Source organism: Triticum aestivum, chromosome 5D (assembly GCF_018294505.1).
Source record: "Triticum aestivum cultivar Chinese Spring chromosome 5D, IWGSC CS RefSeq v2.1, whole genome shotgun sequence".
Taxonomy (NCBI): domain Eukaryota; kingdom Viridiplantae; phylum Streptophyta; class Magnoliopsida; order Poales; family Poaceae; genus Triticum; species Triticum aestivum.
The window spans coordinates 562,045,461-562,058,079 of NC_057808.1; the positions used below are offsets into that span (position 1 = coordinate 562,045,461).

General features: G+C 41.0%; 1 protein-coding gene across 2 annotated transcripts; it reads left to right on the forward strand.

Annotated features, from left to right (window-relative positions):
* LOC123123921 (protein EXPORTIN 1A) lies at positions 1–9,997 on the forward strand (the record flags this gene model as incomplete). 2 transcript variants are annotated; one of them, XM_044544575.1, is given in 31 exon segments in its annotated part: positions 1–62; positions 538–654; positions 1,903–1,995; positions 2,103–2,174; positions 2,274–2,381; positions 2,455–2,537; positions 2,690–2,828; positions 2,919–2,987; positions 3,168–3,245; positions 3,342–3,446; positions 3,767–3,874; positions 3,946–4,044; positions 4,459–4,659; positions 4,748–4,807; positions 5,128–5,238; positions 5,329–5,426; positions 5,512–5,620; positions 5,950–6,015; positions 6,207–6,305; positions 6,439–6,519; positions 6,607–6,696; positions 7,229–7,314; positions 7,683–7,763; positions 7,840–8,022; positions 8,198–8,264; positions 8,342–8,452; positions 8,562–8,669; positions 8,748–8,885; positions 8,969–9,094; positions 9,172–9,276; positions 9,413–9,997. In XM_044544575.1, coding segments are annotated over 31 exon segments (3,176 nt in total), but the record flags the coding sequence as incomplete, so codon positions are not given.
* Between the last annotated feature and the right edge of the window lie 2,622 nt (positions 9,998–12,619).

Sequence of the window (12,619 nt, forward strand, 5' to 3'; positions counted from 1 at the left end):
TAGACGTCCCCGTGCTCGACGCCACCGTCGCCGCCTTCTACGGCACCGGATCTAAGGAGGAGGTAACCGCGTCCAGCCCCGCCGCCGGCTCCCCCTCCCCCCAGCCCATGCGTTTGCTAGTCTGTTCCGGTCGGCCGAGCGCCGCCCGCCTCCCAGCCGAGACCTAGGGTTTGGTTCGCCCAGGCTTCCCGGCCATCTGATAGATACTAGTAGTTGTTACTCCGCTCGCTAGCGCAGGGGGTTCTCTATGTGCCCGATGTTCGGGGGTGGACTTCAGCGGTAAGGTTCGTAGCGAGATAGGGTTTGGTGGGTGGAGTAGAATTAGCAGCGATCATCAGCCCGAAATGGCCGGATACACCGCAGGGGGGCCGATGCTTGCTGCTGCATGTTTGTTGTATCTTCTACTATTTCTAGTTCTCCAACCTGGAAACCGATTGCATGCTAGGCGTAGATGCAGCGCTGGGGTTATGCTACTACCGCTGTGGTTTATGTTCCTGCTTTTACCTTTGCTGATTGAAACGGGCTGCTTTGTTTCAGAGGAGTGCCGCTGATCTGATTCTGCGGGATCTGCAAAACAACCCTGACATGTGGCTGCAAGTGGTCCACATCCTGCAGAACTCCCAGAACCTCAACACCAAGTTCTTTGCCCTTCAAGTAAGCTTCTGCTCCTGAATGTTTTTATTTCAATAGTTTAGAAGGTAGTTCACAACTGGATGAAGGTTGATCGATGCCGTGGCTGCAGCTGGTCTTGGATTACATCATGCATGTTTTACATTCAGTACTGCCAGCACTGGCCATTAATTACACTTGCTATTGTGGTTCACCGGTTATATTAGGAAATGGCGCTGCTAATTTTTTCCTTGTCGAACTCGTAACCGGATTTAAGCGGTTAAAATGCCTAGTCGCTTGGCTTTCAGGGTTCAACACATTTGAACATGCAGTATGCTTCATGAAAATCCCATGGCGTAGAAAAGATGGATGTCTAATAGGATTCTGCTTTGGCATGTGAGCTCAAGCGCCGTTGCCGTATGTGTAATTTTGGACGATACTAAAGTTAGAATGATCCAAAAGATACCTGGTTTGTCTGCGAGCGTAGAAACATACTTTAGGTTGTTTTCTGGGATAGACACTATGTCTTCTCTTGTTTTCCTTCTGCCTCTTTTGGGCTTATTTCAAACCTGGTCAGGATAGTTGTCCTTCGAATATTTGCGGAATTCTTCCATCATTTTTAATTTTGACTTGAAACTGAACTAAAAAAACATGGGTGATGACGCCATGACAGCAGATTTAGAGGGGGTGAAATGGGCAAGGATAAATGTTGATGGTCCATAAGCAAGTTATGTAGCTAGTAGCGTTTATTTTTCTCCTGTCATGCCAAAGTATACTACTATTATATCTAATCGTTCTGGGTGCCATCTTTGTATGAGATTTAGTTACTTGCATTTCAGTTCACATTACCCTGCACTGTTCTGTTTCCGTACAAAATCTGCACACAAGATGGACAAAATGAGTAGGAACATTAACCATCTGTCGTGTTGTTAATACTGACAAATGTACGCTATTGGTGCTAAACCTTGTATGGAGTGATGTTGGTTGGTGTCCTTTTCGTGCATGGCGGGTAGTCTACTGTAAATATTTAAAATTGACATATATGGTTGTAGTGTTTGCTATTAGAGCAGTGATAATTTTGAGCCTTTAGGGTAGTGATGATTTTGAACATTTAAGGGAACACAAGATATTATAATGATCACCATATTTTGTTGTTTGACTTTCATTTGCTGTGTGCAGTTGAGGTTATTGGATCCATATAATATGATTATGTAGGTGCATGCAGCTGCTTGCTGCATACGCTATTGTGTTTAGTTCTTGTCATGTATTGATTATTTTACAAATATATTTTAGGTACTTGAAAGTGTTATCAAGTACAGGTGGAACGCATTGCCGGTTGAACAACGTGACGGCATAAAGAATTACATATCTGATGTGATTGTTCAGGCAAGGATTAACTTCTTTGTTAGATATGGCAAACCTTTGTCATTTCTCTCATGAAATAAATCTGATTCACGCACTCTTTTCGCTGTTCACTTTTGGCACTCTACCAGCTCTCAAGTAATGAGGTTTCCTTTCGACAAGAGAGGCTTTATGTTAATAAGCTCAACATTATATTGGTGCAGGTAAGTACTTCTTGATCCATTTAACTCGTTCACTTTTTTCGGTTACCTGAATAAATGCATTTGACAACCACTTTTTCTGAATTGTGGCCAACGTAATAGGTTCTGAAGCATGAGTGGCCAGCCAGGTGGACATCCTTCATTCCTGACCTTGTTGCAGCAGCAAAGAGCAGTGAAACCATATGTGAAAACTGCATGGCTATACTGAAGGCAAGCTGTGTTTCTATTCACATCTGCTTAATTGATGTATCAGAACAATTATTAACCATGAAATAATTTGCAGCTTTTAAGTGAAGAAATTTTTGATTTTTCAAGAGGTGAAATGACACAACAGAAGATTAAAGAACTCAAGTCCTCACTCAACAGGTTCGTTTGTGGCCATCTGTCATTTGTGTCTGCCTAACAGCTTTTATTTGATAGAGTAGAAGTAGACTCCGTTACTTCTTTATCTCTTCTTTACTCTTTAGTTGGACTACTATTTTAGCTCTTCTGTCCTAATTTTCCTTCTTGTGAAACAGTGAATTTCGACTCATCCACGAGCTGTGTTTGTATGTCCTATCTGCAACACAAAGTTCTGAGCTGATCCGTGCTACATTGGCTACGCTTCATGCTTTCTTATCATGGATTCCTGTTGGATTCATCTTTGAGTCACCATTGGTACTTTGCTTTTTTCTACATTCCTCCAGATTTTTTATCTCAGCATTATCTTTGAAAATCCGTCTCAATTTTTCCCTTGATGGTTATTAGCTGGAGACGCTGCTGAAGTTCTTTCCTATGGCTGCCTATCGGAACCTTACACTTCAGTGTCTGACAGAGGTAAAGAAAACATATTGTTAGCTATTTATAGTTTCGTGTTGTTTCCAACTATTCTGTTGGATTAATGCAATGACATTCTGTCTTTTAGTTTGATTATTAGGCTGCACTGTGTTGCGTCACATAATAGTGGCAGAAAAGAGACCCTGAGATTGACACAACATTGTTTTGACTTCTTTGCAGGTTGCTGCTCTTCAGTTCGGTGATTTTTATAACGTGCAGTATGTGAAGATGTACACATTTTTCATGTTGCAGCTGCAGGTGAATGATGTATTTCAGGGAAAAAGCTATGTTTTTATTCTTTCTAAAGCTTTTCGTTTGAACACTTATTAATGGATTTCTCTCTCCAATGTTTAGGCTATTCTTCCTCCTGGAACAATTCCCAATGCGTATGCTAATGGTTCCAATGAAGAACAAGCATTCATACAAAATCTGGCACTCTTCTTCACTGCCTTCTTCAAGGTCAGATCCATCACATTATGGATGTACCCTATTAATTGGTATAGATGAACTTTGACATGTAGATGAGAGATTTTTTTTTTTCATAAAATATTCTTAGATGATGTAAGGATCCTAATTCTGTTATCACCACGTTCCCAGCTGTAACACAAAATGGATTTTTATAACAATATTTGTCATTGTTTTGCACGTTCAAACTTCATGATCTACAAACAGTGATATGCTAGTTGGTAATATAAGTAATAATGATACAAAAGAAGGAAATCTGTTCTTTGGTGTGATCCATTGTTTTGTGGTAATCTCTTTCTTTCTGGTGCATGCAGAATCATATACGCATACTGGAGGCATCTGCAGAAAATAGAGCTGCATTACTTGTTGGTCTCGAGTACCTCATTGGAATATCATATGTTGATGACACTGAAGTTTTCAAGGTAATAAATTAGACTTAATTTAGCATGCATATACATTAACATGGTGTAATTCTCATGATGGTTATTTACAGGTGTGTTTGGATTACTGGAATGTATTTGTCTTGGAGCTTTTTGAAGCACACAATCAAATGGAGCCTGCAATACCAGCTGTAAGCATGATTGGGCTTCAGGTGCTTTTAATTTGTTTCTGTTAGGAAAGCTGTCCATGTGATTTTCTAATGATTTAGATATATCCATCTTTCAGTTTAAGCATTTTGTCAAAAAACTATCATGTATGCTACTTCCTCCGTTTTGAATTATAAGATCTTCTAACTTCTTTCTAAATCGTATATATATATATATATATATATATATATATATAGACGTGTTTTAGTGTGTTCATTTGCTCATCTTAGTCCATATGTACCCCATATTAAAATATCCAAAATGTTTATAATTCGGAACAGAGGTGATATTTTCTTATGTTCTTGTGATATATTTCCATCCACGTGCTGCATTTTGTTCTATGTCTGTTTCTTGCTTTGTGAACTCTTTCCGTAATCAAGTTATAAATCCTTCTGGTCACACCAATGTTTAACTTGTAGGCCCAGATGATTCCTGGAGTTGATGGTACTGGTACAGCTGTTCACCAAAGGAGGCAGCTTTATGCAAGTCCACTATCAAAGTTACGAATGTTGATGATTTGTCGGATGGCAAAGCCTGAAGAGGTATTGATTGTGGAAGATGAAAATGGCAATATTGTACGGGAAACAATGAAGGATAATGATGTCCTTGTCCAATATAAGGTTGGTAACAAATTGTGAAGCTGCTGTGGTGCTTTATGAGGTCTATCATAAAACTGATGTGACACTTCTTTTTTAATTCTAATACTAGATCATGAGGGAAACACTGATCTACTTGTCCCATCTTGATCATGAGGATACAGAGCAACAGGTATGCTATTCAAGTTTTCCGCATTATTTCATTATAGTTTCAGAAATTATGCAACACATAGTATACACTACTGTGAGCTGGTCTGCAGTATATGTGGTACAATTGCACTCCTTTGTCTTTATGTTGAAATGACATCAGATCGAGCTAAAACACTAATACAATTAATGACAATGAACACGATTATTCATTTGAGACTGTTCAGTCTGTGTATCTAGGGAGCAAATATCTATTTTGTTTATACATTTGTTGCCCTGCTTATGTTTTCTATTTACTGCCCTTTTGAATTTAAGCCACAACTCTTGACACTTTTGTTATTCCAGATGTTGAAGAAATTGACTAAGCAATTGAATGGAGAAGACTGGAGTTGGAATAACCTCAATACTCTATGCTGGGCTATTGGATCAATATCTGGTTCTATGGTGGAGGAACAGGTTTGTTCACTGTCATTATCCTCATTTATTTGGTTTGGATAAATGCTTGTGGAGGACTTGGCGCTTTACTAACTTCACTTCACATTGCAGGAGAACAGATTCTTGGTGATGGTTATTCGTGATTTGCTAAATCTCTGTGAAATCACGAAGGGGAAAGACAACAAAGCTGTTATTGCGAGTAACATCATGTGCGTGTTTGCTTCAATTCTCTCATGTTTGGAATTATCAATTATCAAAAGAATATCTTTGCTGATCCAATGTTTGAATTAATAGGTATGTGGTCGGACAGTACCCAAGATTTCTCAGGGCTCATTGGAAGTTTCTGAAGACAGTAGTCAACAAATTATTTGAGTTCATGCATGAGATGCATCCTGGAGTTCAGGTCAGTGACGCACTTACATGTAGTTTCTTCAGTTGGAACAGGAAAATTCTTGTAGTGTGCATCACATACTCCCTTCGATCCATATTGTTGCAGCTTTAGTACAAATTTAGTACTCCATACTAATGCTGTACTAAAGCTGCGACAAGTAATATGGCTTGTAGGGAGTATATTATTAGTATTTGTGGTCGCCTACAGTCCGCTGCTTCTGTTTTTGTTGCTGTGCATAGTTGTGCTTCCCTCTGCATTTGCAGAAAGTTTTAAGTACCTCTTCAACTGCTACATTTCCTATCCTACTGTATGTAATGTATGTAACACACTGCTTGTTGCAGGATATGGCGTGTGATACATTCCTGAAAATTGTTCAGAAATGCAAGCGCAAGTTTGTGACACAACAGGTAGATTTATTAATCACATTGCTTTTGTCTTCAATTCTGTATGTGAATTGATAGACTTTTGATTTATTTCTAGTTATGTATTACTTAAACGCATGTGGGTAACTCAATTTAGACACACATCATCACATTTATACTATACCATACTCACCAGTTACGTGCCCATTTGTTTTGTATTTCCTGCTATTTCCCAGGTGGGCGAGAACGAACCATTTGTTTCTGAACTGCTCACCAACCTTGCTACGACAATTCTTGATCTTGAGCCGCATCAGATTCATACGTTTTATGAATCGGTATGTTGAACAAATTGAGCCAGGATAGGCTATCACTTGTACTACCATTTGTCCCTTTTGTGCTCAATGTTCAGGCTAGCACATGATTCAAGTCGAATCTGATATTATTTGTGCCTTTGTGCTCACTGTTCAGGTTGGTCACATGATTCAAGCTGAATCTGATAATACTAAGAGGGATGAATACCTGAAGAGATTGATGAGCCTTCCTAATCAGGTTTGGTTCTACCATGAACTTTTGCATTCTTCATGCTTTCTTTCAAGGATAGTATTTACAATGTTATCTTCTGATTTGATTTGACAGAAATGGGCAGAAATAATTGGACAGGCAGGCCAAAGCATTGATATCCTGAAGAACCAAGATGTTATCAGATCTGTTCTTAACATCTTGCAGGTAATAGTCGAGGCTGTATTTGATCATTGTGGCTTTACAAGTGTAAACTACAATGATGTTGGCTGTTTATTGCTTTGAAGTTCTTTACTTAGTTTATAAATTCACTATAAGATTGTGGTTGGTATACTTCAAGAAATGATATTTGTTAGACGACCAAACTCAGTTGCATGTCATTCCTCCAAAAGATCAGTCTCCCGAACACTTGGTTTGTGCACAGAATAGTTATCTGGACTTGCCAAATGCACCATAAACACACTTGATACCTGAACTCACAGGCTTGCTAGAGTGTTTTTATCGTAGAAAATTATAGTGCTTTTAGTTGACATTTTTACCAACCAGCCTGTATGGAGACTATGAATTAGCATTAGTATGGTATATGCTGTTCTTAGTGACACCCTCACAAATTTGCTAATAGTAGTTTGTTGCTAAAGGTGAGAATGATGTTTGCAATTGCCCCCTGGGTGGTATGGACGTAATGTTATTTGTGATTGCTCTCTTGGTACTAACATGATGTTGCTATCTGCAATTGCAGACAAACACAAGTGTTGCGACTTCGCTTGGACCACACTTTTTCCCACAAATTTCACTGATCTTCCTCGACATGCTGACAGTTTACAGGTATTTTCTTTAGCATCCCACATGATGTTTATAGTATTATAGGGTGCTGGTTAGCATCTTCCGAAGTTTTGAGCTAGGCTTGGAGAAGTAAAAATAACCTCTTCCGTTGGACTGGTCCTTCCTGGTGTCACCTGGTCCTGTAAACTTGGGCAGCCTAGTATGGAGTACATGATAATTTTAAGCTGGGGCAAGCCAATCTTGTCAAAACATTGTGCTGGTTCAGCCCTAGTCGAAATTTGCTTGTATACTAGTCCAAAATGCTCCTCATTGTGCCTCCCCATTTTGTTGTCATAGTTTGAGGTTGTGCAAAGTTACGAGCAATGTGTCACAATCTAATGCATCCTTTGTGGAACTCTTATTTGTATCAGAATGTACAGCGAGCTTGTATCAAGCACTATTGCTGAAGGGGGGCCTTATGCCTCAAAGTCGTCATTTGTAAAACTCTTGAGGTAATTAATCATTGATATCTATCCTTCTCTTTTCATTTATCTGTCTTGCTGAATAATAATATAATACTTCAAACAGATCTATCAAGAGGGAAACATTGAAATTGATTGAGACATTTGTGGACAAAGCTGAAGACCTACCGCACCTTGGGAAGCAGTTTGTTCCTCCAATGATGGATCCTATTCTTGGTGATTATGCTAGAAATGTGCCTGATGCAAGGGAATCTGAAGTCCTGTCCCTGTTTGCAACAATTATAAACAAGTATTGCCTTGAATTTGATACCCATTTTTTCTCTAGCTGGCAACTAAAATGTTCTCTACTTAGTGAGTTGTAGCTTGTATGAAGATTCTTCTGTCAGTCATTAGGTTTCATATTCAGTTATTTGATACTGCGCTGTTATTGTCCATCATTTCTAATCTTTGCATTTATACTGAAGGTACAAAGCTGAAATGCTTGATGATGTGCCTCGTATATTCGAGGCTGTTTTCCAGTGTACCCTTGAGGTAGGAATTACAACCTTGTTTTTACTGTTCATACTCAGTTACACGTCGAGATTTCACTGATTGTTCGGTCTGGCCAGATGATTACTAAAAACTTCGAAGATTATCCTGAGCACCGCCTCAAGTTTTTCTCTCTACTTCGTGCTATCGGCACCCATTGCTTCAAAGCTTTAATTCAGCTTTCCAGCCAGGTTCGTGACAACTTTTTTTAATTACTACTATTAGCCCTGTGATGGTATCTATTAATACAGCAACCCAAATTCCTTCTCTTTAATTTGATTATCGGACTGTTTGTTTCAGCAATTGAAGCTTGTGATTGATTCGATTAACTGGGCATTTAGACATACAGAGAGAAACATTGCCGAGACTGGTCTTAGTCTTTTGTTGGAAATTCTGAAGAATTTTCAGGCAAGAACATCTGGTCCATCCTTTCTTTGCTGTATGTAATTCTTTGGAAGCTAACTCTTTGATACGGCTGCATTGCAGGCTTCAGAATTCACGAATCAGTTCTACAAAACATATTTTTTGACTATAGAGCAGGAGATTTTTGCAGTTCTCACAGATTCATTTCATAAGCCTGGCTTCAAACTTCATGTTTTGGTGCTACAACACTTGTTTTGTGTGGTATGTTTCCTGTGCATGATTAATATCATGACATCTAGTGTTTGTATGTGTGCATCTGTTTGATTAGGTTTGATAATATGTAGGTTGATGGTCTAACTGAACCTCTATGGGATGCATCCACGGTATCATATCCATCTAATGCCATGTTTGTACGGGACTACACAATCAAACTTCTTGGAGCATCATTTCCTAACATGACGGCAGCTGAGGTATGATGATCCTAATATACAGCTATCCTGTCATTGACTTGGTGCCATTATGAACCTGGCAAAATTTTCTTGCGCAGGTGACCAAGTTTGTTGATGGGCTCCTTGGTTCGAGACATGACCTCCCAAGCTTCAAAAACCATATCAGGGACTTCCTGGTGCAATCAAAGGAGTTCTCAGCCCAGGTAAATTTTGTTATGCCCTCATAAGATTGATGATAACCCCATAATGGAGCTATCTGGAAACCGTATAATGCTTTGGTAACAAGTTACTTTGTGCAAGCTCCTCTTCTGATGGTTTAACTGTGGCTGGCTTATTTAGGATAACAAGGATCTGTATGCGGAAGAGGCTGCGGTACAAAGAGAAAAGGAAAGGCAACGGATGCTTGCCATCCCAGGGCTGATTGCCCCAAGCGAATTGCAAGATGAGATGGTAGACTCATAGTGCTCTGTGATTGTGCACTGCATTGCTAATCCAGTTTGATGGTCGATTAGGCCTCCAGAGGCCTCCATGTCCCGGAGCCTGAGTTTTCTTCCAGGGTGGTGGTGGTGGTGGTGAAAGGAGGCTGTAATTTTATTTCCGGTTCGGCGATTCCAAGATTTGTGGTGCTAGTTGATGATAGGGGAGAATTTTGCCGCAAGAGGTGCTCGGGTGAGCCTTGCGGGCTGTTTGGTTGGTTAGATGGATGTGTTTAGTGCTCGGTGAAACATTTTGTGCGTGTGCTGAGCATGATATAGTATGGATGTTGATCCTTAATTGTTAGTTTAGTCTATAGATTTGATGACTGTATTATGATGATGATGATGTATCAAGTGACTGAATTTGGTCTGGGCTGAGCTGGTAGGAAACCTTATAATCCTCCCTAGGGCTTGTTACTCTTGTTATGTGAAATATGTTTCTTGTGAATTTTGTGAGCTTTCTTTTATCTGTTTTGCTTTTGTGCTTTAAATCATCAAGTTTGTTAGTTCCAGTTGTTACAAATTATGGGGTTTTGTTTTTGATGTGTATAAATTATGGAGTTAGGAAGGAGCTCCTCTCTTGACGAGGGGATGCGCTTAAATTTGTGTATCTTGTGTGTTGATCCGCATATATTGCATCAACATACAACAGCTTGGCGGGCGAGCGACGCAAGTAAAATGATGTCATCCTACGTGGTAGCAGCAGCATATTCTATCCTTGTAGGTTGTGCTGTGCTGTGGTGACGGACGGAAGGGGTGCTGTGCAGTCTAGACTCGACTTTCACGAGCAAAGCAAACATGTCTCTTTCCTCGGTTTGTAATTGGTCTTTATGTGGACTAGTCAACTTTCACATGTATCTATCATCTGCGTAGCGTGGGGAAAGTCCCATTCACCATAAAGCAGCGGTGCAGTTGCAGTGAGCGGCTTTGCTACGCCCGTTGCTGCAGAAGAGACCACGTCGCAATACCATCTCTCTCCATCTTTCTAGTGGGTGTTGACTGGACCTGGGCCTGAGATAGTTATTTTTTCTCGATAATGATTGATTTTGCTGCTTCAAAATGAAGCATGAAGAGGATACAAACAGAATGAGCACTCGTCTGAATTTTGCATTCATAGGTTACACACATTCAGTACAAGCACGTTCACATAAAAACACGTCAATAAATAGTAAATCATATCTAAGATCGAATCTATGCGTAGTGATCAGATACGAGATAGCTAACTAGGGCTTTGTTTGGAGCACCTTCGCTTCACAACTTCACTCCCGGAGTTGGTAAAGTTGCAGTTGTAAACTGCCGAGCAGCTATTTTCTGGCTCCACAGCTCCTGAAATTTCATGGAGCTGGTGGAACTCCCAACAGGCCTTAGGTTTGCCGAGTTGCCAGCCGGGCACATGCACTCCCAGCGAGTCGTTGCTGCCGCTGCTGTCGATCTGCGGTCTCCTGTTATGTGGCCGTGGAGGAAGAAGATGTCAGTTCACTCCGTCTTCATTACTTTCTTTGTGCATAACTCAATACGGATTCTCATCCGGATACAAGGACCGTATGTACTTCACGTTGACGAATCAAGTACGTATTGGCCGGTGATGCAGACCACCGACTCTACATGCTACCACGTACATACGGTCACCATGAGCCTACCAACGTGTTGGCCCGCGATTGGCTGAGCAGCCTGTCGCAAACATACACATACGTACGCATGTGTTGACCTGAATGTGACCGAGGATGCAAATAAACGTGACGGCGACGCATTCAGGCAGGCATGCCTGGACCTGACAATCGAACGCATAAATATGGAGTACCAAAGTCTATCAACAGGTAGTACTAAGGGCGGGCATCTCCAACGCCGATCTTTACATTGGACACCGCATCCATCCGTGGACAAAGGACAAGCCAGCCATCGTACGCTATTCTCCTAAAAGTCCGTCAGTAAGATTAATTTGAAATGCAAATCCATCCGACCACATAGCGCACACCCGATCGCACCAGTGCAGGATAACATCAGCCCCCGATCATAACCCAAAAGGGGTAGGTATGTATAGTTTTTACATCTCTGATCACAAAACAATATCAGTCCGGCAGTCCGTGCAGAAAATTGGATTTTCTCCCCTGCCAAACATGCAATGCGAGCCTCCATGCTCAATCTGCGTAGCCCCCACTGTCTCCTTCTCCGCCGTCTCGGCCACCTCCTTGTCTGCCGCCTTCTTCTTCGGCCCATTTAGCTCTTCCTTTTGCCGCTCAATATCTTGAAACGGACGGCTTGCACGATCATCATTGTGTCGTCATATAAATCCTCCATCTTCAAGGCCAACATCTTCGTGTCCTCCGAAGCGGCCGCAATCTCAACCTTTCTCTCTTCGAGCATGGCCTTCTTCTCTTCGAATTTGAGCTTCTTGTCAGCCGCCACCATCAACATGTTAAACCTATCTGCTTTTTTTCCTCCTTGACGTCAGAGCGCTTGACGTATGCCCCTTCTTCGACAAGATGTCCTTAAACCTCCCCGCCATCTTGGCCTTTGCCCCTCTTGATTCACCCTATATTCCTCCCACTTCTTTCCATGAAACCATCTTCTAACCTTCTTGGGCGGTTCTTTTGTTGGGTCGGTTGGATCACCGGTTTCTTCCTTGGTGCCATCTTGGCAATGTATAGATTTCACTTGGGTTCTTCACTCAACTTCAACGAACAATGCATGACGGTGAAGTTTTTCTTCCCCAACTTCAAAAATACACTACACGCATGGGAAGGCTACAAAAAAAACATTGTCAATAATGCATATCCGGCCAAACAATCTACAAACAATGCATATCCGGACAAATGATCTACAAAACAGTGCATATCTGGCCAAATGATCTACAGAACAAAGCATATCCGGCCAACTGATCCATTAAACAATGCATACCCAGACAAGTGATCTACAAAATAATGCATATTCGGCCAAGTGATCTACATGTCCGTCCAAGTGATCTACAACACAATGCATATCCGGCCAAATGATGAACTTACTTGCTTGGTGATTTGCGCACCACTTGGCAACCGTGCGATGAGTTGCCTCAAGTGGTCGCAATAATTCT